This window comes from Antechinus flavipes, chromosome 1 (genome assembly GCF_016432865.1).
Source record: "Antechinus flavipes isolate AdamAnt ecotype Samford, QLD, Australia chromosome 1, AdamAnt_v2, whole genome shotgun sequence".
Lineage (NCBI taxonomy): Eukaryota > Metazoa > Chordata > Mammalia > Dasyuromorphia > Dasyuridae > Antechinus > Antechinus flavipes.
Window position 1 is genome coordinate 289,220,956 of NC_067398.1, and position 27,157 is coordinate 289,248,112.

The following is a 27,157-nucleotide window of genomic DNA, read 5'->3' on the forward strand; positions in this document are numbered from 1 at the left end:
ATTTTCTTTGTAACTGAAACATTATTATTTTGTTATTTCTATTAGGGACCACTAGAAGTAGCCCAAGTATTCTTGGCCGAAATTCCAGCTGACCCAAAACTTTACCGGCATCACAACAAGTTGCGATTGTGTTTTAAAGAATTCATAATGCGGTAAGTAAGAGGGAAAGTAGCTGGGGATTCAGTAGCTCAAAACTAATCAAAGTGATGACAAGAACTGCAAAAATTCTGCATAGATGCATTGGCATTCCAGAGTTTGTTTGTGGTAAAGCTGCCATGGCATCTTTGTGGCCATGGCAGCTTTGTGGCCCTGGGACACTCCCCTTTTGGGGAGGGGGCTCAGTTTCCTTCCTGTCTTTAGTCTTCAGTTAGTTTCCCCCACTTCAGTATATCCATTACTCATGTCAAAGCACAAATCTAACCAAATCATCCCCCAAAACAATCAACTCCAGTGACTTCTAGATCAAATAGAAAATTCTCAGTATGGCCTTTAAAGCCTTTCATAACCTGACCCCCTCCTCATCTTCCAGTCTTGTTACTCATCACCATCTATTCTGCAGCCCAGTGATACTGTCCTCCTTGCTGTTCCTAAAACAAACTCTCCATCTTTCTATTCTGCATGCCTAGAATGCTCTCCTTCCTCTTTTCTACTTCCTGGATTCCTTGACTTCCTTCAGGTTCCAAACAACATTCCACCTTCTTCAAGGAACCTTTCTTTGTCCCTTTTCCTTCTAGTGCCCTTCCCTCTGTTGATTATTTCCAAATTCATTCTTCATATATCTTGTTTGCATGTTGCCTCCCTATTAAATTGTGAGTTTCTTAAGACCAGGAACTCTTTCTTGCTGCTTCTTCATATGTCCAGCTCTTAGGATAGTGTATGACACAGTAGATTTAAATAGCATGAGGCATGAGGTACTTAATGAATACTTGTTTGTTATAAAACGAGGGAGTTGGATTTCAATGTTCTCTGAGGACTCTTCTATGATCTTATGGCTCATAAATTTCAAATTGGACTTTTTCTCCATCTACGCTCTTTGTCTTGGCATTTTCTTCTTCTGGCTTTAGTCATCACATCTATGTGGATGTTCATCTTCAGGTCTAGTCACCTGTTTGAACTTCTGTCTTCCATTTCCAACTGCCCTCTGCAAATTTCCATGAGGCTAGCTCACCAATACCTCAAATCCATCATGTGCAAAATTGGAATCATCTTCCCCACCAAAATACATAGGATTATGTCTCATTACTTCCCTACTTCTATTCATGGCACCACCATATTCAAAGTCATCTTTAACCCTTCCCTGTTGTCAAAACCTATCCTATCCCATTATTTCAATTATCATTCTCCTTATTATCTTTCCTATCTATTTCCCTTCCTCCCTACTCACACTATCCCCTGCATCCAAGTTTTCTAGACTCTTTCATGTGACTATTATAATGGTCTCTTAACCAGATTCTCTCCCTATGTTCTTTCCAGTATTGCGAAAATCATTTTCCTAACTCACAGCTTTGGTCATGCTCAAGAACTATACATGGCTCCTCATTGCCTAATGAATAATAGACTCCTTGTGTTAGTATTCAATGCTCCTCACAATCTCATTCTAATCTACCTTTCTGGCCTCATTTCACACTCTTCATGCATGCACTAGAGACTCAGTGGAACTTTCACTTATGGTGACTAGTGTCATTCTGTATCCATACATTAATATGCACAATCCCATACCCTTAAAAGAACCTCCCCCATATCTTTGCTGATTGAAATCCTCTTCTTCCTGTGAGGTTTAATTCATGTGCAACATGAAACCTTCCTTCCCTAATCTTCAGAGCCTTAACTAGAAATGGCCCTTCCTTTCTTGAATCACTCAAGGCATTCTATTTAACCTTGTCTTTTCCTAATCTACATAATCTTGTAGTTAATTGTGTCTATGGCAACTAAATCTTCCCTATTAGACTATAACTTTCTAAAAGGAAGAGATTATATCAATTTTCCTTTTTATATATAGCCTTGATGCATGACAGAATCTTAAACTTAAGGGACGTTTAATAAATGTTTATTGAATTGTTGTTCTAAGATGGGGCCCAAAGGACCAAAAAAAAAAAAAAAAAAAATGTGAATAGAGTCAGAAATGGAAAGTAATGAAATTATTTTCTCATTTGCAAAGTAAAGCTGTATTTAAAATATCTCCTACTGGAACACAATTGCAAGGTTGAAACAGTGCCTCCAACAAACATTCCTTAAATGTCTACCCCATACTACAAATTATTGAGTAAAGCTTTAAAGATCAAAAGATTTGTGGTCTATCTGGGGAAGTAGCCAATATAATGTAAAAGGATAAATAATTGTGAGAGTATGGGATTTATGCCAAATGACAACTGCAGACAATAATGGCCAAAGCAGTTCAGAGAAAGGGAAGGTTACTTGGGGATAAGGTCAGAAGGACAAGATGGAGTTTGAACCTACCCTCAGGGATCAAATGTAACTTTTCTGGCAGCTTCCAGCTTGGTTGGAGGGAAAGAACCATGTAGAGCAGGAGTGAGAGACAAGTTTGGAGAAAAAGCAATGTGGTAGATAGATTTGGAGCTGTTATTTAAAATGATAGTTTTCATACTCTGGTGTTTGCTTAGAATTAACCTTGATTTTCTCTACCAATTGCAAAATCTGAAAACCCAAGGCTGTGGGATTATATCAAGGTCTCTGATCATCATAATAATAGCTGATGTGCATATAGCACTCTGCGTGTTATTCCCCTTTGAACTGCAAAATTTCTAAGAGAAGCAGAAAGATCATTCCCAATTTATATAAGAACACAAGTCTAAAAACAAGAGATTTTCCTTTAATTAGACAACTAACAAATTGAAGGTAGAGGATTCAAACCCAGGTCTTCTGACTCTTAATCCTATACCATCACTGTGTCTCTATTGAATTTGTAGTTAAAGGAAAAGTACTTTCTTCAGGCTTCTGAGGGTATTTTCCTTTAATTACCAAATTACCTCCCTGCACATAGAGGTTCAAAAGACTACTTCTTCAAAATCCAGCTTACCATTAAAAGTGGAAGTACCTTTTACATGCTGCCTGTTGTACCTGCCTTCCAACCAAAATGATCCTTCGAACCAAAATGATAGCAATTCACATGGAAAAGTAAGTCTGCATAATCCTGCATCAGCTGCTGACTGAGTTAAGCTGCTGTTATGTACACAGTTGATTTTTGCCACTGAGGTGTATTGTACCACCATGATGCAGGGGTTGCCTAGTAACCTGCCCTTCATATTTTCTTTCCCCAAGGGCATAATTGTTCTTTCTTTTCATCTGCCTATTCTTTCATTTTCCTTTTACCATTCCTTCCTCCAGAAGAAAATTTACTTTTAACCAACTCTACTGGATAGTTCACAGAACTGTTTTCTCAGATTCTAAGAAAAGGAATTTTGTTACATATTATTTTGTTGCCATTACATTTCCTCTTGGCCTTGTAATGGGTGATTTGGCCTCCTCTAAGGATCAACCTAGGGCACTTTGAAAAAACTTGTTACTCAAAGTTGTATCACTAGGTGTTCAGTGGTTTGGGTTCCAACAATTCTCAGACAGTGTATTAAGACCCAAAGGAGTGGTGAATAGCCCACATTAATGGAGGGAGCTGTCATCACTCAAATATTCTAAGTGTCTGTGAGGTGACTTTCTATCCAAATGTATTCCTAAAAGTCAAAGAGTTCTAAGGTTAAAGGACAGGCTAGATTTGGTCATTGTACAAGTTAGTCACTTTTAAAATAACTGATGTTAGGTTGTTCTTTTTTGTTAAGGTTTAAAAATTTACATGTAGATTTATTTATCTTTTTGTATATATAATGTGATATACTGAAAGAGGACTTAGTGCTTTGGAGTCAGTAAGAAAGAGATTCAGTTCTTGAGACTGGGTAAAAGTGCCTAGCCAACTCTCTGAATTGATGGGTTTAAGGATGAGTTGTAAATCTGCATCAGTGAAGGGAATTACCACAGCAGGAATTCTTTACTTTGCTAAAATCACACACAGGTCTGGACCCCCCACCAAAAAAAAAAAAAAAAAAAAAGTTTATTTCTTCTATATAACTTTCTTTTTAGAAGTTTTTTATTTTATGAACTTATCATATATGAATTTATGGACTTGCATTAGGTACAATTTGTTTTGAAAAAAGCATGTTGAAATTAGCAAACAAAATTGCTACAATTATTTGTGCTCTTATTTTTGTTTGCTGCATATGCATTCTATTTAAATATTTTATTGATTGGTTTTTTTTGTTTTTTTGTTTTGGTATCTCTTTCACTATACATTAACTTATCCTCTCAGACCCTTCTCCTCACCCTATTAGAAGTCCTCCTTTATAACAAATATATTTAAGAAGAAAAGAAAAGAGGCAGAAGGCATATATAATCATTAGTTTTTTTGAAATCATAGTGGGTCACTATGTTTATCAGTTCTTAAATTGTTTAAAAGTCTTTTGATTTTATTTTCCTGCTTTTCCTTTACATATTTATGTGATTATCATCTAAGCTGTTTCCCTGATTCTATTCATTTCCCTCTTCATTGGTTTATACAATGTCTTCCCAGGTTACTCTAAAATTTTCATAATTATTATTTCTCATAGTGTAATAACATTCCATTCTATTTATATTATACAATGTTTAGCCATTCTCAAATTGATGTACCCTTATTTTGTTTCAGGTTGTTTACAACAATAACAACAAATGTGTCGATATAAATATTTTTATACATGTGATTTTTTCCCTAATTTTTTAATCTCCTTTGTATATCCCTGTAAATGATATCACTAAGTTAAGGAGTATCATACTACTTTCCACTGCATGCATTGATAATGGTAAAAGATGCTATAATCATACAACTTTTAAAATGTCCAAGCCCCCCCCCCCCAAAAAAAATGTTGACTTCTACAAAGATTTTGGCAACAAAGTTTATAGCATCATAGATTTAGAGCTGGAAGGAATCATTAAAATTATCTAGTGCGACCTTTCCCAGTTTTATTTTGTTGTTCTGTTTTTTAAAATAGATTTTGATATCTTTTTTTAATCCTCTCCTTATCCTTTCCTATACCTTCACCTTTTTCTTATACTTTATAACCAAAATAAAGTAGAAAAAATTGGTAAAAAATAATTAATAATTTGCTATTCCATATCTTTTATCATAATCATGGACCTTTACACAAAAGCAGAGGAAGTATTTTTTTAAATCTCTCTTCTTTGAGGCTAAGCTTGGCCATTATATTTTTGTAATATACACTTTCAACAAGCATTTTATGGTGGTTATTTTTTTGATCTACATTGTTTAGTCATTGTGTGTATTGTTGTCTCTTCTTACTTTACTTTGCATATTTCTTTTCTCATGGCCCAAGAACATTCCATTATATTTACAAACCACAGGCCTTTCTGACTTCCAAGTTCAGAGCCCTGTCCATTAGGACATGCCGCAGTTAAGTGTTTAAGATCGTAAAGGTAGTAAATAGCAAAGCTGGGATTTGAATATAGGACTTTGGACTTCAAATCCAATGCTTTTCCCACTACCTCATGTGGTCTTCTATGTGAATATGAAATTCAAATGTGAGTGCTGGCTTTTGATGATGAAAGCAAGCATTAGAAATGTGAGCATACCAAATTGGTCCATGCCGTAGGAAGCCCTTTCAGGTGGACAGTATGAAGAATGTAGACTCAATCCCTGGCACCAATCCTGCCACATTTGCCAGGCTGCTGCCTGTATCCTCTACCTCTATTTCCTGAGATAAGCAAAGCACTTCTAACTTTCAGATGCCAAGGTGGAATGGAAACAACATTCTTTTTTTTTTTCCTTCTCCTCCCTTCCAATTAGCCCCAGACTGTTGTTAAAGATTGTAATAAGAGGAGCCAGTTTCATTTATACTGAAAAAGAAATAATTTCTTTTTTTTGAATGCTTACTTATAATTTAAAATTATTGATTTTTTTTTACAATTTTTAAATTATATCTCAATCCAGTCACTACTGCTATTAAGTTCTTCTTTGTCAATGAAAATTAATTAACACTGACAGTGTATTCAGGGGGATTAGAAATTCTCCTTCTTTCTGTTAATAATAATATAATTAATATGTTTATTTATACTTACATTTTTATTTTTATAAATTTATATAATTATAATATTATGTTACATATATTATAATTATAAATAACAGCAATAATAATCATAATTAACATTTATATAGCATCTACTATGCACTATTTGTTGTTTCTTACTTTTTTCAGTCAAGTCTGATTCCTCATGACTCCATTCAAGGTTTCCTTTTCTTTTCTTTTTTTAAATAATAATAGCTTTTTATTTTTCAAAACACATGCAAAGATAGTTTTCAACATTCACTTTTGCAAAACCTTGTGTTCCAAATTTTTCTCCCTTTCTTCCCTTCTCCCTCTCCTATATAGCAAGTAACCCCATATAAGTTAAACATGTGCAATTCTTCTAAACATTCTTCTAAACATATTTTCACATTTATCATGCTGAGCAAGAAAAATCAAAAGGGGAAAAAATGAGGAAAAAAAAAACAGACAACAACAACAAAGGTTTTCACCTTTGTTTCACCCTGTAATATACTGTAATCCACATTCAGTTTCCATAGTTGTCTCTCTAGATGCAGATGAGCATTGCCTTGCCATACGGGGTTTTCTTAACAAAGATATTAGATTGGTTTCATGAGTTCAAATCTGGCCTCAGATACTTACCAGCTGTGTGACCCTGAGGAAACTGAGGCAAACATGGTTAAGTGAATTGCCCAGGGTCACACAGCTGGTAAGTGTCTGAGGCCAGATTTGAACTCATGAAAAGGAATCTTCTTGACCCTAGGTCTGGTGCTCTATTTTCACAGGGAAGGTAGGAGGAAGAGAAATGGCAAGACAACTAGGATACAGATTCTTCTTTTGTCACTTACTAGCTGGGCGATTTAAACATGTTACATAACCGATTCTCAGTTTTCTCATCTGTAAAGTGAAGAGGTTGGATTTAATGGTTTCTAAGGTCCCTTCTAACTATATAGATCTACGATCATGGCATCATTTTAATTTCGCACTCAAAATAGTTCATGAAGGGGAGGTAGTGTGACATATTGTCTCTGATGTCAGAAAACCTGAGTTCAAATACTGCTTCCAAGCCTTGCTGCTTGTTTAACCTCGAAAAATTCACTGAATTTCTATGAGCTTCAGTTTCCTCATTTGTAAAATGAGGAGGTTGGCTTAGAGGCCTGTAGGTCCCTGAGTATCTGAGACAGGATTCAAACTGAGATATTCCTGACTCCAAGTCCAGAACTGTATCCACTGAATGAAGTTAGGATGAGTCTGATGATAATTAGTCAATAACCAAAATAATAATAATTCAGATATAGAAATATAGATATAAATCTATCATTTTAAAATTTACAGAATGCTTTCTTCACAATGATTCCATAAAATAGGCATCAGGTAGGGTAAGTATTTTAAACTTCATTTTACAGATTAAAAAAATGAGACTCTGGCACCCTGTATCTCCATAATTAGATGAGACCAGAACTGAAACCTAAGCCAACTGATTCTAAATCAAATGCCTTTTGACCATACCTACAACTAGCTGTGAAAATGGTATTATGCTGTGTGACTCTGGGCAAATCACTTAACCCCAATTGCCTCAGGGAAAAAAAAAAAAGAAAATGGTTTTATGAAAGACTATCTCTTTGCTATTTATGTTGTGTATTAGAAGCTCTTAGATTTCTAAGGTTATTTAGCCATGTCACACTTCTTGTACAGTGTGTCAAATGCTGGAATCCCTCCCTGAAATTTTTCAAAGCAGATATCTTCCAATATCCAGCCTGAGGTTACTCAGTTTGCCACTCCTTCCTCTGCTGTGTCAAAGCTTCCTTATCAAGAAAATGAATTCATTAAATCTGTTTTTAAGGACCCCATACCCCCTAGCCACCAAACTTTGGGGAAAGATGCATTGTTCAGTATTAGCAGAAATTACCCTGAAGGAAAAAAAAAAAAAGATAAATTATAAAAGAAAAGAAAAAGAAAAAAAATAATACACACCAGTTAAGCTTTCATCCGTCACAGAAAGGGACACTTTCTTCTGTGCCCTATCTAATAAGAGATCTAAATCTTAGTAGCATGCATTTCTGGCCCCCTCTCATTACAGGACAATACAATATTTGTGGATTTCCTCATTATCAGGGATAGTTAAAACACATTTCATTATAAATGAAAGGATGGTTTGTCTTGTCTTCCTTAATAGCTAAGGTATCAAATAAAGATGATATTTTAAAATGATGACTTTAGTTGGGTACAAACTCACCCCTCAAAATAAGGAAGGCTCAGAAGTCATCAAAGATATAGCTATCACTGACCTTTTGCAAAAGCAACCTCACAGCCCAGATCCTTCACTCTCTGTGTCAAGGGACTCAGGCAGTTTACTCACAGGTCTGGCATATCAGACCTTCCTAGGTACACATAGAATAAAGGGACACACATGAAACAAGATGGGAGCCTCAGGGCTACCAAACTATAGTATACTGCTGACAAGATGTTTCACTCGAGTTTCTCTCCCTCAGTTTTCCCAAGACAATCATCTTTGCAACTCAGGTATAATAGGCCACCATTGATCTAACACACCAGTCCAGAAGTTTTGTTTCTCCCTGCTTTCCTAGTGCCTGCAGACATTTGGAAGTAACCAAAAAGGACTCAAATAAGAAAAATTTGAAAATAAGCACCAGTTGTTGAGTGGAATTTGATCTTAAGGAATGGAAACTTGATAAAGAAGTGATAGGCAAAATTTAAGGGAACAACTGGCCACCAAACTGAGATTCAGAGGACAAGAACAATTTTAACTTAATACCAGGAGCCTAGAAAGAAATGCAGAATATTCAGACTATATAGGTATGTGTATATATGTATATGTATGTGTGTGTATATATATATATATATATACATATGTATGTATACATACATATGTAGGCAATACATATATGGGCAGCTAGGTAATATACTAGATAGAACAAGGGCCCTGATGTCAGGAGGATCTTAGTTCAAATCTAGCTTCAGACACTAACTAGCAATATGAGCCTAGGCCAGTCACTTAAGTCTGTTTGCCTCAGTTCCTCATCTATAAAATGAACTGGAGAAGGAAATTGCAAGCCACTACAGTGTCTTTGCCAAGAAAACCCTAAATGGAATCAAAAAGAGGCAACAACAAATGTACACACACACACACACACACACACACACATGCATACATATTAAATATATGTGTGCATAAACATGAAACGAACCCTCTAGAGTTCATTTATTAGTATAAGCTACATTAAAAAAAAACAGATAAGTATTATTTAGTTTTTCTTTTTTTTTTTTTTAAAGATCAATTTAGAAAATTTAGAGATAAAACAGAGAAAAAGTTATAATGTCTAATCATTAATACCCATCTATCTGGTCTAACCAAAAAGACCACCTTATCTATTGTTTGCCTTGTAGACGCAGTATGATATAGTGGTTAGAGAACTGGCTTTGGAGTTACAAAAGCCCTAAGGTTCGAACCCTATCCCTGACATACTATTTCTCACTTAATATTTTTCTTTAATTACATGTAAAGATAGCTTTCAACATTCACTTTTATAAGATTGAGTTCCAAGTTTTTTTTCTCTTTCCCTTCTTTCTCTTTCCCTCCCCAAGATAGCAAGCAATCTAATATAAAGGGGGGGAGGAGAAGAAAGTTTTCTCTGTTACTCATTCCTTCAATTACTGCCCTCCACTCCCCAACATACAAACCATTGACCATGTCATTTGCGAGAAGGAACCAGTAGAAGAGCCGGCATCTAGTCAAAAGTGAATAGATAATGAAGGCTGATAGACAATCACCTGAAATACCCAGGAGGAGAGAGTAAGGGTAAAAAGAGATAGAGAAAGCTTAACACAGATAAGAGAAATGTAGCCATCCAAAGGAAGATAGAACTTCAAGGAACTCAACTTCTACTAGAGAAGATTTCCATCAATACATTGAAGAAAATATTTTTAATATATAGGAGTTGTGAATTTACACTTTGGCCATGTGTTCTCTCTGAATGTACTTTGTTACCATTTATATTCTTAGGTTTTAAGCATGCCCTTCCCTTGTACTCTGTCCCTTATAGGAAAGTATTCATCACCCTTGACTTTTAAAGTAATGTTTTGTACCATAATTCTTTATCACCTTAATAAATACCTTTTTCAAAAAATCAGTTAAAGACTGGCTAACTAATTTTAAGGAAAAGTATACAGGTTGGGGCTCATGAGTAACAGTGATAGAAAACCATAACTTCTTAGTGTTAGCAATAGATCTTTTTTTTTTTAATCAAAGCTTTTTATTTTCAAAATATATACATGGATAATTTTCAACATTCACTCCTATAAAACCCTGTGTTCTCATTTTTTTCCCTCCCTTCCCCAACTCCCTCTCCCACCAGCAAGTTATCAATATATGTTGAACATGTGCAGTTCCTCTATACATATCTCTACAAATAGCATAGCAATAGATTCTTTTTTTTTTTAATAATTTTTTATTGATAGAACGCATGCCAGGGTAATTTAGCAATAGATTCTTAAGGGAAAAGTAGTCAGCTATTCTCTTGGGCCTTAAGTCACCAATGCAAGTGAAAATTTAGGAAATAGCCTTAAAGGAGGTGCTACGTAAGCATGATATTAAGGCAGAACATAAGTTATTTTTTAACAAGATCATTAATACATAGGAACATAGGTTTAGGAACCTTAGAAGCCATCTGATCCAACCCTCTCACTCACAAATGATGAACCAAGGTTTAGTGAGATTACATTAGATTAGATTAGACAGCTAATATTTTTGATTTTCTTCCCGAGTTATTTTTACCTTCTGAATCCAATTCTCCCTGTGCAACAAGAGAACTGTTCGGTTCTGCAAATATATATTGTATCTAGGATATACTGCAACATGTTTAGCATATATAGGACTGCTTGCCATCCTGGGGGGGGGGGGGGGGAGGAGGGAGGGAGAGGAAAAAACGAAACATAAGTGATTGCAAGGGATAATGTCGTGTAGAAATTATCCTGGCATGGATTCTGTCAATGCGAAGTTATTATTAAATAAAATAAAATTTATAAAAAAAAAAAAAAAAAAAAGATTAGACAGCTAATGAGTCTCAGATCTTTTCTTGACTCCTAACAGAATATCATACATTATTCCATGCTATGTCTCACATTCACTATTACAAAACTACTGAAATATTGGTTAGCTTCTTCATCTCTCTTTTCCCATTAAAGACACCAAGTCTCACAAAGTCAACTTTGCTAAAAATCACCTTATAAAATAATACCACATTATCATTGACCTTGGTCCACATCACCCCAACCATATCGGTATTAAATTTATTTGGGTTATAGTTCTGGTGCTTGATTAAACATGATTTAATTTCATATAGGGCATTTGCTCATTACCATTGAAAAGAAGTAATAAAAATATAATGAGGGAGTGGTGGGAATTTCTCAGGATTCATGGGCCAAACTTTTTTTTCCCATCCTATCTCCCAAACCTTTGATATATAACCTTAGGTGCCCTATAATTTCACTTCAATCAAATGTGAAATTTAAAAGATTGACAAGAATCCAGTTCTGTCAGTCCTGAAATGATGGATTAGTTAAAAGGAATACTTACTGGCTCTGTGGTTAATCATGAGACCAAAATGACCATTCACTTTCTCTGTTAGATACCAGTTTTCTTTGCTGTGTTCTGTAGCCACAAACTTCAGTAGCAGAACTATGAAAAATATGGGCTGTTGACTCCCATGGGGGATTAAAGATTAAAGTGTGTATAATTATGTGGCTCAGGATAAATCCATTATCATAATCAGAAAAATAGCTCAAAATGCAATTTTTGTCTTCTACCCTTTGTAACTTTCACTTCCTTACCATAGTTCAGCCTCTCCAGCAAGCCACAGATCATCATTGATCTCTTAAATTGCCTCATCAGGTTCTTTTTTCTTAATCCTCATCCTCCTTGACCTTCCTGTAGCATTTGAATACCATTAGCTGACACCAACTTGATCCTCTTTTTCTCAAGCTCCCATAACACTGCTCTTATTTCTCACCACTCAGTTCCTCCCTGACCCCTGAAGTGTGGATGTCCCTTGAGAAAGGGTCTATCTGGCCTTCCCTTAGTACTCTACATAGGCAACCTCTTCTTATTACATTAGCTTTCATTTCTATGCATGACTTCCACAGTTTAATTAGAAGCACCAATGGTCTTTCCCCCCATTTTACCTCTTCCCATTCTAATTTTTCAGTGATCTATTGGATAGGACTACTGAAATGCCTCATCATATACCTCACACTTAGCATGTCTAAAACTGAATTCTAACAGCTGTTTATTTGTCCTAGCTTCCCTATTTCATCAAACATTTGTTACTACTCCCCACTAGTAGTTACCACTTTTACTAGATGGGACCAAAGGATATGTACATTAAAAGAGCAACATATTCCTTAACTGCGATACACAGAATTAATTAACAGATTCAAACTCAGGTCTTCCTGACTTTAGGCCCAATGCATCTCCTAGCTGTCTCAAAACTGAAGTAAGAGAGACCTAATCACTAGATTTCCATCTGTAACTCACCTAATCTATGGACTACTTGTAGTGGGGAAAAAAAAAAAAAAAGGTCCATTTGAACCATTCACAAATGTTGGTCACCAGGAACAACATATTTGTGCTTCTGTGGTTACCTTTCTCTCCCAAATTCCCCGGGGCATTTTTCCATCATGAAGCAACTACATTTCTCTTGATCCATTTGGTTCTGTGCTCAGGTGTGGCGAAGCAGTAGAGAAAAACAAACGTCTCATTACTTCAGACCAGAGAGAATATCAGCAGGAGCTCAAGAAGAACTACAACAAACTAAAAGAAAACCTCAGGCCCATGATCGAGCGGAAAATCCCTGAGCTTTACAAGCCAGTATTCAGAGTTCAAAATGAAAAAAGGTAACATAAAGGCAAGATATAAAAATGGTATTATTATGCACTCTTAACATTCTATCCAAGATGGCCTACTTGCTTTTCTTCATATGTGATGTTCCATCTCCTACCTCTCCCCCTTCAGCCAAGCTGTGCCTCATGCTTAGAATGCAATCTCACCTCACCATCACTTTTTAGAACATTTAGAGTTCTTAACCAGGAGAGAAACCTTTCTTGTTCCCATTAGTTGTTATTAGATTCTCCCATCTCAAATCGTCATAAAGGGAAATAATTATTACATTAAAAACAAAAGGTAAAAATATAACTTGTAAAAAACCAAAAAGTTTAAAAGTATTATGTATATATTTATCTACTTACATATTGTTCTCCAGTAGACTGTGACAGAATGGTCTTTCATTTTATCCTTCTAACTCTAATACCTAACAGAATATCTTGCAACCAGTAGGCACTTAATAAATGTTTGCTGGATTAGATTTTGGGGATAAGAAATTTCTCCCTTTCATCCAGGGGATGACATTATTGATTTCACTTTCTGACTGGCCTATCTCCTGAGACTGTGAATTCATAAAAATAATATAATGGGAACCTAGAAGATGGTAAGTTAGGACAATGGGATCCAACCTCCCTGTGCCCTTCTTTTTGACCCTTCTGATGCCCTTTTATGGTGCCCTTTTATGCTATGGCCTTCCCAAAGGGCTCTATTTTTTTGACACAGCATGAAGTGACAACAGCCTGCCACACTAACTCACTGACTTCTCTACTGAATATGCTTTGCTCTCTGGTAGGTGATTCCTCACCCCTGTTCTTTCAAAATCTGATTGATCTTTCTTACCTCACTTTTTTTTTTTTGTCTCTTCTGAATTTCAGGAACTCTTTCCACAGATCTAGTTTCAGGAAATATGAAACCCAGTTGTCACAGGGCCCCTAAGTAAAAGCTGCCTTCATCCATACAGAACGAAGCCTAGGAAGAGAACACTCCAATGCTTTGTTTTAAAAAAAAAAAAAAGACAACTCTCCACCACAACAGCCCACATATCCCTTGGCACACAGCCTCAGAGAACTGGAAGACCAAATGTACAACACCCAAGGAAAAAGTAGAAATTCAATGACATCTGTCCTGATCTGATTTTAGTGGGTGGGGGAGAATGTAGAAACAAAAAGGCACAAGAGACCAGCTTGAGGTCCCTGTGTATTTAATGAACCATATGTTTCCTAGGATTGTGTAAAACAGGGCCTTTGAAAAAAATCATCATTTCCTGCTAAATGACCAATCACTGTTTACTCAGAGGGACAACTTCCTTTGACTTCCCTTTGGATTCAGTTGGATAATTCTAACTCACCTGAGGAAAGATGGAAAATGTTGCTAGCATTCCTGTTTAGAGTAAATTTGACTTCTCTATGGGATAGTGTGGAAGGAATTCTTTCAGTTGATATATAGAGAAGAAAACAAATCTCATTTGAAGTCTGAAAGTCCCAATGGTCAGTCATTTGGGGATAAACTACTAAATTATTAAATTTGTCCAGAGGTTAACTGTGGATTTATATAATGCACAATTTCATGTTACTTAATTATTGTTATGCTGTTATTTAGAGGAATGCATTCTGAGTACTGATTTATAGGAAATATATGGTACTCAGTAGCACACAAAAAAGGAGTTGCCCATAGACAAACATTCACTCAAACCAATTTGCCTTTTCCTTTTTTTCTTTTTCTGTAGGACCACATTTTATTATTTAGCTTTTAGTTTAGAAAACTGTTATCGTTCATACGGCATATTTGCATCTGTGCTGTAAAGGCTGAAGCTTTCAGTTTTACTGGCTTCTGACAGCTTTTTTTTCTTTTTTTTAGGTGAACAAAGTTATATAATATGAGGTTTAAATTATATATATTTTAAGTAATTATCTTGAACTGTTATCATAAAATGTAGCTAGACTTCTTGGTACTTTTTATTTAAAAATAAAATTCTGATTTTCATTGCACTAGTGGTATTTTGTCATCTTTTTAGTTATTAAAACTACTCAAAGAAGAAGATAGTATAGAATTAGACATAGCTTTTCTCTTAACAAATAGGAGAGTTCCTCTTATGCATTACCCAAATATGCTCTCTTCTTGGTCACAGTTTTTTGTTTTGAAAATATGTCATACCAGATAGAATTTGAAAGACTTGAGTTTGAATCCTGTGTTTGACACATACAGTCTATGTGACCTTAGTAAGTCACTTAACCTTTCAGGCTTCTAAAGTACACTTAAGACTACAGTCATTTATGCAGTAATGTGCCATATGTGTTCCCAGAAATTATTTTGCTATGCAGAATCACACAATAAAAACCATAAGGCTTATGGTGAAAATGAAGATGGAGGCAGAAAACTTCCAGCTATAAATAATTTATTTTTATGGCATTGTCTCTGATGTGTATCCTTTAGGCCTGTTGCTTGGGAGGGAGCACATCTTCTCTAATTTCTTTAAAAACATTTTATTTCAAGCTTCACCTCAATATTTAAAGCTTTCCTTTTTCATGCACTTTTTGGCATTTTAAAAAGTCAGGATGTTTTAAGATGTTTGGGATATTGAACTTTTTTTTTTTTTTTTTTTTACATTGCAAAGTTTATAAAAGGGAGATTACCTGGCAGATATTTGAAATGTATGCTTGTGTGCATTCTGTATATTCCTACATGGATATATTCAACCAGATATAGTTTTTTTGTGTGTGTGTTTGTGTAGTGTTTCTCATCTATGAACCCATATATAAGCAAATGTGAAACTTGCATTATACTCAAATTGTTCTTTAAAATATCAATAATTTTGAAGCAAATTTCATTTTCAGAACAAATGTTATGGCAGAATTTACTGTATGAAATTTTTTTTTTTATGTATTTACTGACAGAGTTCCTTCAATTTAAAAAAAAAAAAAGGCTCTTCTAAACTATATATTTTTAATTCTGTGTGTGCCTGTGTGTTTTCTATATTTTTCCAAGAATTGCTTGGAGAAATCAAAGATCTAAGAGTGTACCTTTTCAGCTCCCAACTGGCTTGGTGTTATATAACTTTAAATACCTACCTAATACCTCTTTCTCTATTCTCAATTTAGGATGCATTTGCAAAAGATAATGTAATAGCTTTCAGCTCATACTACAATTTAAACATATAGACTAATAGGGTCACATATCTAGTAAGAGTCTGAAACTGGACTTCAACTCAGATCTTCCTGACTACAAGAATAGTTCTTTATCCCGTTCCACTTAGCTGCTCCTATTATTATGATAGACTGATTTTATGAAGCAGAACTTACTTTTTAAAAAGTTAGTGAGTTAGTTGAAGTCACTGAATTTTTTTTCAAACAAATCTTAAAACCTTTTTTTAAAATGCTTTTTAGTTAGTAATATCAAGTGTCCCCAAAGAGATTAAGCCCCAGTGATCCAGAGTAAAGTAAATTACTTTGTAAGTACATTTGCAATTGCAGCCAAGTCCTCCCAGGAAGAAAATTTGCCAGTTCACTTCCCTTAGGCAATAGCAAACACTATCCAAAAGGAATGATTTTCCTTCATTGTAGACTTTACCTAGATTTGAACTATGATGAAGAATGAAAAGCTTTAGTCTCCAGCCCAGTCCCTTTCCTCATTCCCTTTCAGACGAGTCTGAATAAGCTCACTTACAGGGCCCAAACCTTGAGTTGGCCTATAATTTTTCAGTCTTGGAAATGTAACCTGATTAAAAATGAAAAAGCCTCATCTAGAAGTATTTGGACAACCAACTCCATTTCATAACTCCTAAATAATTGATGTGAATAATACAACTTTATGGGACATTGTCATGTTTTCAGAAGCATTGTTCTGGGAAAAGCAAACACTGGTTGTAAGTCTGGGAGATCATTTTGATAGCTACCTGTGCTTTATCCATATTGAAAAGGCAGCTCCGATTGGCTGCTGTTGTGGACCATTTTTAAGAACCAGTTCAGATGCACTCGTTGTGTGACCTCACTTTCTCAACTGCAAAATGAAGAAAATAAAGTTCAAACCGCCTCATAGGGTTGTTGTGAGGAAGGCACTTTTCAAAGCCCCACAAAAAAATGAGTCATTATCTTCCCATTGTTCTGAAATATTGGAAACCAAAAACAATGATCCAAAATGTTCTTGGGATCAGGCAGTTGGGAATTTTTTTTGGTAATTTTTGGTCTATACTTGTTAAGGACTATGCCTGAGTGAAGAGGCAGGTCAATTTTCTGAAACCCTCTGAAGCTGTGGATTGTGACACTTGAGGAAGTTGCAGGGCAGCCTTTACTGACACAGATGTTGCTTGAGGACTGGGAATGATTGGAGGCAGAGGGAAGAGAAAAGAGGTTAGAGAACAGCAACTGCCTCTCAGTCTCCTTGTATCATCATCATTCTCTCACAGGACAAGATCCATTCTTGGTCTGAATTAGACCTCCAGCAGCCACTAGCAGGTGGCTCTCTTAGCACAACATAAACTAATGAAATATTAATATAAGGAACTTTCAGTGAGGAAACTCTTTCCATTAATACAGATCAGTAATTGTTCTGTAACTTAGGAAAGACAACATTTTATGGAGAAAGCATAGACTTTTAAAGTAAAAAGACCTGCATTCAAATTCTGCTTCCAAGTAACTTTGGGCAAGTCAGTTAATATCTTTAGGCCTCAGTTTCCCCATCTGTTAAAATGAGAGAATTAGAATAGATGGTTTCTGACATCTCTTCCAACTTGAAATTTGTGATCCTGGATTGGAATCTCATAGAAATATCTGGGACACTGAGAAATTAAGTGAGTACTCAAAGGTCACACTGCCAGTATTCTACTACAGACAGACTTTGAACATGTCTTCCTGATTCTGAGATCAATTCTTTATCCACTCTTATCTCACTGCCCCTTATCATTAAGGTTTTTTATAATTTCTTAATAATTTTGATAGTATTTTAATTTTATATTATTTTTATAATTTAATAGTATTTTATTTTCCTAAATATATGCAAAGATAATTTTCAACATTTACCCTTACAAAACCTTGTGTTTCAAGATTTTCCTTGGTTTTCCTTCCCCACCTCTTCCCTCCCCTAGACAAAAAGTAAGCTGATATAGGTTAAACATGTGCAGTTCTTCTAAACATATTTCCATATTTGTCTTGCTGCACAAGAAAGATCAGATCAAAATGAAAAAAAGCACAAGAAAGAGAAAAACAAGCAAACATTAACAACCACAAAAAGAGGTGAAAATACTATATCATTACATTTTAATGAAAGTCAATGGGAAAATTATTTTTTCCCATGTAATGTTCACTCTCTGGAATGATCAAACACACTGAAAAATAAGTGGGGAATTAACAGTCTCAGGCCAAGAGCAAAGTTCTCTATTATCTTGTGATTCCAAACAATATCCTAGGCTGTTCCGTGGAAGTACTTGTCTTGCTTCATTTGAAGGTCAATAGAACAAAATCCAGAAAATTCCAGACAACTGAAGCTTATTTTTAAGGTGCAGAAAACTACCAAGATTGTAAACTACACTTGAAAATCTAATTAGACATTGCCTAAGTTTACAGAGAGCAGTTCTTTCTAGAGACCCCTCAAGATTTCATCAGATTGAGAGCTTTATTCACATCCCATAAACATTTTTTTAATTAACCTTAAAATACAAAGTGTTCATCATCCTCTTTTGTGTAAGGAAATGACCATTTGAAAATGGAACCAGCACTACTATTGAGTCAGTTAACACACATTAAGAGAGAAATACAGAAGGCCTGAATTCCAGTTCTGGATTCCAAAGCAACTAAGTGACACATAGGATAGAATACCAAGGCCTCAGACCCTACTTGTGTAAACCTCAGCAAGCCACTTAATCCTGTTTGCCTCAGTTTTCTCATCTGTAAATAAGCTGGAGAAGGAAATGGCAGACCCCTCCAGTATGACCCAAATGGAGTCATAAACAGAGACAAACAAAAAAAAAGTTTTGATTTTTGCATCTTATAAAATCAAGGGGTAGACCAAACCTTTTAAATATCCTGTCTCAATAAACCATCTGAATTTTTAGTAGAGGGGGAGAGCAGAAGAAACAGTCCTACAATAAAGCAGAAACTCTCTTTTGTGGATAAAGGCGAATTGGGAACCTGTAGCTCTGAATTACTAAATATTGAACCCAGGTCTTTCATTTTCTTCAAGGTTCAACAAGATACCACTATCTAAATGAAGTCATCACAATTCTAACCAGGTGCTCTTCTCCCCAAATTACCTGACATCTGTTTTTGTATAAATGTTGCTTCTCCCTCTCTCCCCCTAAAATGTAAGCTACCTTGAGGGCAGGTATTATTTCACTTTTGTTCTTGTGTCCCCAGAGTCTAGCATGGTCTTTGGTACATGTGTGGAAAGGGTGCTAGACCCTTCTCCTCCCCCCTTCCTCAAATTAACTAATCAGAGACATCTTCAGGTACAAAGAGAAAGCATTTATTTAGTCCCTGCAGGCAGAGGCCCAGACACACTCTTGGGAGCCATCCCAGATCCTATCATGTGCTTGTGGAATCTGACCAGTTTCTGGCTTGTTTAAAAAGGAAAAGACCCAAGCCTTTTCATTGGATAGACTAAAAGGACATAACCATCCTTGACCAATGGTCACCGATGTTGTCTGCTTCCCACAGGCCATGTCACTTCCTGTAACTTAGGGTCTGACCTTTTAGAGATCATGTAACCTAGGCCTAGTCTCATAAACTGAGAAAACTTCATCCAATCAGTCCTATTCACACAAAATTGGCATTTAAGAAATTCTTGTTGATTGATAGAATGATTTGGGTCTTGGATCTCTGGAACTCTGTTTTTTTAACTGTAAAATAAATTTAAATAAATGATCTCCAAAGTCCCTTTTAGTTCGACTGTTCTCAGCACTAATTTTTCAACATCATAAGCAGTCTCCAATTAGGTCAAATTTTATGTTATTGTTACTCCTTCTGTCCTTCTTCCTCCTCCAGAAAAAGACAAGGACATGGATTTTTACTTTCATATCATTCTAAGAGGCACTTGCCATATAGTCATTTGAAGAATGACAAAGGAAAAAATGTAATTAAAAAAAAGTAATAAATCTCAACTTCAGGAAAGTTAGCAAACCCTCATATCACACATTTTTTCTTCTTAAAAAGAGTTTTATTTTCCAAACACATGTAAACAATTTTCAGCATTCATTTTTATAAAACTTTTGAGTGCCAAATTTTTCTCCCTCCACTTCCCCACTCCCCAAGACAGTGAGCAATCTGATACAAGATTAAATAGTCACACATAAGGAAGCTGAGCAAGACAGGCATCTGACTTTATGAGAAAGATATTCTGGATCTCTTTTGCTTGGAATGAACTAATTGGTGTTGTTTGATAAGAGTGAAAGCGCCAAGGTGAAAAGTGAATTCAACCAAGAAAATCCTACAGGAAAGTTTACACACGAATCAGCTTTCCTCACTTTTATTTAGTTCTCTCTAGTGGAACTTGTTTCTAGCTCATTCCTCTTGAAGGCAAATATGTGGATTCTTCCTGCCCAAGTACACCTCAAGGAGCCTGTCAGGACTCCCTGAGGGTGTGTCTCTTGATATTAAAGCACACAATCTTCCCACTTGAAACAAAGCCACAGGGTGGCAATTTTCCCAGTTAATGATATGGAAGAGAGAACTTAGCAGCCATGACATGCCTGCCATAATTAAATTGAGGTTCCTTGCTTCAAAAGTCGGGAAGTTTGTTTGCAGTCTGGAGTTCACTACACTGCTACTCCAACTTGGTAGCAGGAGCTTTTGGTATCTCTAGATAAACATTAAGTAGTGGGTTATGAAATGGTTTCAGAGTGAATTCCCCTGTATTAGGGTTCAGTCATTGATAAATACTGTGAACTGAGAAGAACTAAGTGCCCTTTGAATGTACCTGGAATGTTCTAAATCTTGGTTTTAATGATAGGATTTGGACTAGAAGGGATCTTAGTTATCATGTATCCCAATCTCCACAAATAGCAAACAGTCAAATTAAGCTTGAACTCGAGTCCTTTGACTCAAAAGCTAGTACTGTCCCCATGATGCATCCTCTTAAGCAGGAGAATCTGAACTCTGAGGGATGGAGAAAAAATTACTTCAACTGGGCTCAACTCATCATTGATGGCTTAAAAACTTTTATCAATTGAAAAGTAATTCTAAAAATGAAAAGTCCAACTTCATTTTTTACTTGTTTACAGATGTTTTATTTATATTACTGGTGAATGAAAGGACAGTTCATAGATTTCCCTTTGGAACATCAAATGGAAAAGATAGTAGAGCTAGTTTTAATGACATGCCCAAAGATAACAACTATATCTTGGGAAGGCAGGTCATCTCACCTAGTAGTGCTTGTGATAAGTGTAGGCAAAGAGATGAGGAAGATAACTAGGAAGATAACAGTAACCTCTGCACCAATATTCATTGAAGAGGAAATTCTGGAGAAATGGACAAAATTCTAATTGTTATAGCCTAGGGCACCTTTCAGATGTGGTGCCATACCCCATTCTACCATCATTATCTACTACAGGTTGAAAGGATGTTTGGAGACAGTATCTACTAAAAACTACAGCATATGAGTCTCTGTAAAGAGTTCTCTTTTACCACACCAATCAAAAAACACATTAGTTTAAAGCAAAAGATGCTTAATTAAACAGCATGACAAAATTAGTGATGAAGAAATTCCATCTTATCCTCACAGTGGAATACTTCCCACCACTATAGGAATATATGCAGCCACATGGAGAAAACATACAAAGAGAATAATATGACCAGAATGACACTAATGGAAGAGAAGATACATACAGAAAACACAAATGGAGAGAAATTCACTTGTGCATCCCCACTTAAATCTTTCTTTGCTTCTGATAGAACAGTGACATGTGCTTGGTTGAAGTTGCTTTCTCCACAGCTTCAGACTGCTGGGGTCCTCCTACTATTTTCTCTCTATTGTATTGCCACCTGCTAGTGCCTCTGATGAGCTCATTCAGGCTCAAAGGAGATAATGAACATAAATTACTCTGCAAACCTTAAAGGTTTATATAAATGTCAGTTATTATTGCTACTGCTGCTACTGTTGTTGTTAGCCCATAGCCATCCCTGGTGAAGATTTCATTCTCAGAGTCTTATTTTACACTCCTACTGAGCTCAAGAAACATGATAGGTCAATTTAAGGATTTGCTCGTAAATATATAGCAAAATGGAGGGAATGTATGAATACATTTTAAATTATAATTTATTTTATTTTTGTGTTTGGGTCTGACTCTTCATGACTTTATTTGGAGATTTTTGTTAGTTTGTTTGTTTTTAGCGAAAATACAGGAGTGTTTTGCCATTTCCTTCTCCAACGCTCACAAATGAGAAAACTGAGGCAAACAGGGTGAAGTGACTTGTTCAGAGTCACACAGAAGGTATCTGAAGCCATATATGAACTCATTTTCCAGATCCCAAGTCAGGTCTTATTCACTACGTCATTAGCTGCCTAAATTGTTTAATTAAAACTTTATTAAGTTGACAACTAACAAAATAATAAAGTGATCCCTGATTTGTATCTGATTTCTGAGCTGAAAATGTTCCCACTGAAAACTTAACCAGTTGTAAGGTGGCTATAGCTGTTTCCAGCACACCCTTGATCTTGTCCCTGCTAGAACTCTGCTTTGCTTTTCGGACTTTGGATATTCTTCATTGGGGAAAGAATATCAGCTCTTTTGTGATTCAGACCCACATTAATCAAGCTAGCCCAGCTAGAAAAGCCCTTAGGCATTGTCTGTCTTTTTAATGACGTTTTTTCTTCTTTAGTTGACACTCTTTGGATTTAATCTGTTTTCTGTGTTAGCCTGAGAAAATAACTGAGACAATTGGGGTAAAGTGACTTGCTCAGGGTCAAACAGCTAGACAGTGTTAAATATCTAAGACCAGATTTGTATTCAGCTCCTCCTTATTTCAGGGCTGGTCCTCTATCTACTGCACCACCCTGCACCTACTGCACCTCTGAGAAAATAACTTTTAATCCCCATATAGTTTACATCAAAGTGGGATGTAAAGTAGTAATTGTCCTTTTTTTCTGCTTTTTTCTATTAGTAATAAAATTTCTATTCTTCCCTATAATACCAAATCAAAAAGCATATGGAAATTGAAAGGTGAAACTACATGAGAAAAGCAAAAAATATGTTGAAAACAACAAGCTTCAATATGACCAAAAGTCAGCAGACTTTATCCAAATCCTCACATCTATATACCAGGAATATTTTCTTTAAGGGCAGAATTAGACAATGGTTTTACAATATGTCACATAAATAGTCAGATTCCTTCACTATCAATACATTTTGCTTAACTGTTTTCTTTATAGAGACTCCTATGAAGATTTTTATTAATGTGACTTGTTTCTTTAACTTAACTCATTTTCTTCATTATTATTATTATAGCTTTTCATTTACATAACATATGCATGGGCAATTTTTCAACATTGACCCTTGCAAAATCTTCTGTTCCAAATTTTCCCCTCCTTCCCCAACCCCTTCCCCTAGATGGTAGGTAGTCCAATACATAAATCCAATATATGTATACATATTTATACAATTATCTTGCTACACAAGAAAAATCAGATCTAGAAAGAAAGGAAAAAACCTGAAAAGGAAAAAAAAATTCAAGCAAACAATAACAGAAAAAGTGAAACTGCTATGTTGTGGTCCACACTCATTTCCCATGGTTCTCTCTCTGGGTGTAGATTACTCTCTTCATTACTGAACAATTAGAACTGGTTTGAATCATCTCATTGTTGAAGAGAACAACGTCTATCAGAATTGATCTTCCTGTAGATTTCTTGTTGCCATATATAATGATCTAGTTCTGCTCATTTCACTTAGCATCAATTCACGTAAGTCTCTCCAAACTTCTCTGAAATCATTCTGTTGGTTATTTCTTACAGAACAATAATATTTCATAACATTCATATACCACAACTTATTCAGCCATTCTCCAGCTGATGGACATCCATTCAATTTCCAGTTTCTAGCCACTACAAAAAGGGCTGCCACAAACATTTTTGCATATGTGAGTCCCTTTCCCTTCTTTAAAATCTCTTTAGGATATAAGCCCAGTAGTAACATTGTTGGATCAAAGGATATTCACAGTTTGATAACTTTTTGAGCATAGTTCCAAATTGCTCTCCAGAATGGTTAGATTTATTCACAATTCCACCAGCAATATATCAGTGAGCCAGTTTTCCTACATCACCCCAACATTCATCATTATCTTTTCCTGTCATCTTAGTCAATCTGAGAGGTGTGTAGTGGTATCTCAGAGTTGTCTTAATTTGCATTTTTTTGATCAATATTGATTTGGAGCACTTTTTCATATGGGTAGAAATAGTTTCAATTTCTTCATCTGATAATTGTCTGTTCATATCTTTTGACCATTTATCAAAGAGAATGGCTTGATCTCTTATAAATTTAAGCCAATTTTCTATATAATTTGGAAATGAGGCCTTTATCATAATCTTTGACTGTAAAAATATTTTCCCATTCTTTAGAAAAGTTAACCAATATCACTATGATTGAGAAGCTCAAATTCATCAGAAACCATTTGGATCACAAGCACTTAGTTTCTTTTTCAAGTAGAAAAACATGAACACCAAAAAATACAAATTTTTAAATTTTAAAATACAAATAAAAAATTTGCAAATTATTTCAGACTCTAGTGACATAAAATAAGCAAAATCATTTTATAAAACAATGAAAATCAATGAAAGAGAAAACAAGACTGAAGAAAGCTTGGTATGAGCTGTAGCCAAACTAAATCATTCTTAAAAACATTTATAGATTAAAGAGGAAGAGGATCAAGTATATATGGGAAATTTTGCTTCAGTTCCCCATTACCCCCTCATTTTTATGTAATCAGCAATAGCTGATTATTATATATTACACACTTTTCCATTGCCCTTTAACAATATTTACTTTTGAAGTGAGTAGAAACAAACAAACAAAAAAAATGCAATGATCAATTCTGATTTCAACACTAAGGTGATTCAGGCCATCCAGAAAGTGGACTGTGTGGAGACTAAGATCACAACATAATATTTTCACCTTTTTTATTGTTGCTTGCTTGTTTTTTATTTGCTTTCTCAATTTTACCCCGTTTTGATGTGATTTTTCTTATGCAGCATGATAATTGTGGAAATATGTATAGAAGATCTGTACATGTTTAATATAAAAAAATGTAATCCTAACACTGCAAAAAAAAACCAAACAAATATTTACTTTTACTTATTTGGAGATGATACTGTTTCATTACTTATCAATCACTTTTAAATCCTGAAAATATATAGTATTTTTAGGAGAAATCTGGAGTCATCAAAAAAGCTTTGCAAATTCCTAAAAGCAACCCAGATCATCTTCATTTTTAATTGTGGGGCTAACTCGGTCCAATTGCACTAAAATGAACACATTGCTAGATGAATTCTATAGATTATGGATCTAACTTCATGTCATAATCTGGTTAATAGTCATCCTTTATTCATCCTTTTTCTGAATTTAAAATCAAATAAGATAATAACTTTCATATGTAAATCAAAACAAAGAAGATTACAAATGTAGTACACGTCTGTACTAGAAGCAACTTGGTTTTCCTTCCAAATATATGAGAAATTCAACATACTACTTTCAGAGATGTCTTGTCTTTCTGCGTTCTTCCTGAATATCTTTCTATTGTTTTTTGTGTGTTTTTTAAAATGCTTCAATGGCTCTCTCTTTTCATTTTGATAAACCTATCACTATCCCTCCTCTCTCAACCTCCACCCCAATTACTCTCTCCCAAATGAATAAAAGAAAAACAAGAACTTTCTATCAAATATCCATAACCATTAGTTCTGTGGAAATGTGATTACTTATAAGTTCTTAAGTCTTTCTTAGTTGTTTCTTTCCAGTGTTGTGTTTATTGTAAAAGTCTTCCTGATTCTGTCTAGTTCACTCTGTTTCAGTTTATACAATTTTTCTCGGTTTATCTGAAACCATTTTTTTAGTTGTTTCTTATGGCACAATAATATTTCATTAATGTCATATGGCACAACTTGTTTCACCATTCCTCAACTGATGGTCACCCCCTTAGTTTCCAACTTTGTGCTATTCTAGAAAGAGTACTACAAATGTTTTTGGATATATGGATCTTTTTTCCCCTTTCTTTTTTCTCTGAGATATAGGACTACTCAAATGAAGAATGGCTGAATAAATTGTGGTATATGAATGTTATGGTTCTGTAAGAAATGACCAACAGGATGATTTCAGAAAGGCCTGGAGAGGCTTACATGAACTGATGCTGAATGAAATGAGCAGATCCAGGAGATCATTATATACTTCAACAACAATACTATATGATGATCTGATGGATGTGGCCCTCTTCAACAATGAGATGAACCAAATCAGTTCCAAAAGAGCAGTAATGAATTGAACCAGCTACATCCAGTGAAAGAACTCTGAGAAATGAGTATGAACCACTACATAGAATTCCCAATCCCTCTATTATTGTCCGCCTGCATTTTTTATTTCCTTTACAGGTTAATGGTACAGTATTTCAATGTCTGATTCTTTTTGTACAGCAAAATAATTATATGGACATATATACATATATTGTATTTCACATATACTTTAATCTGTTTAACATGTCTTGGTCAACCTGCCATCTGGGGGAGGGGGTGGAGGAAGGAGGGGAAAAATTGGAACAAAAGGTTTTGCAATTGTCAATGCTGAAAAATTACCCATGCATATATCTTGTAAATAAAAAGCTATAATAATAATTAAAAAATCATGTACACTTAAACTATTAAAAAGTCAAAGCAGGAAAAAAAAATATAGGACTACTAGTGATATAAAGAATCACAAGGTATGAACAGTTTGGTGATTTTTTTTTTTTTTTTTTTGGTAATTATTCCAAATTGCTTCCCAGAATGGCTGGATATTTTATAGCTTCATCAACAACATAGTAATTAATTGCCTGTTTTCTACTCCATCCCCCCCCCCCAATAATTGTTTTTCTTTTCTTTTTTATCATTTTTCCTAACTGGACAGACAGAAGGTTGAAACTCAAGATTGTTTTAATTTACATTTTTCTAATAAATAGTGATTTGGAGCATTTTATTTCACAACTGCTAATAGCTTAAATAATCTTTTGAGTAC

General features: G+C 35.1%; 1 protein-coding gene across 4 annotated transcripts in view; it reads left to right on the plus strand.

Annotated features, from left to right (window-relative positions):
- Positions 1–14,969, plus strand: part of DOCK8 (dedicator of cytokinesis 8) — a 312,124-nt gene extending 297,155 nt beyond the window's left edge. For all 4 annotated transcript variants that reach the window (XM_051962333.1, XM_051962351.1, XM_051962346.1 and 1 more), the window contains 3 exons: positions 46–152; positions 12,825–12,995; positions 13,857–14,969. In XM_051962333.1, coding sequence (XP_051818293.1) covers positions 46–152; positions 12,825–12,995; positions 13,857–13,917 — 339 coding nt within the window. In that variant the 3' untranslated portion in view covers positions 13,918–14,969. The remainder of the gene's footprint in view (positions 1–45; positions 153–12,824; positions 12,996–13,856) is intronic.
- Positions 14,970–27,157: the final 12,188 nt, after the last annotated feature.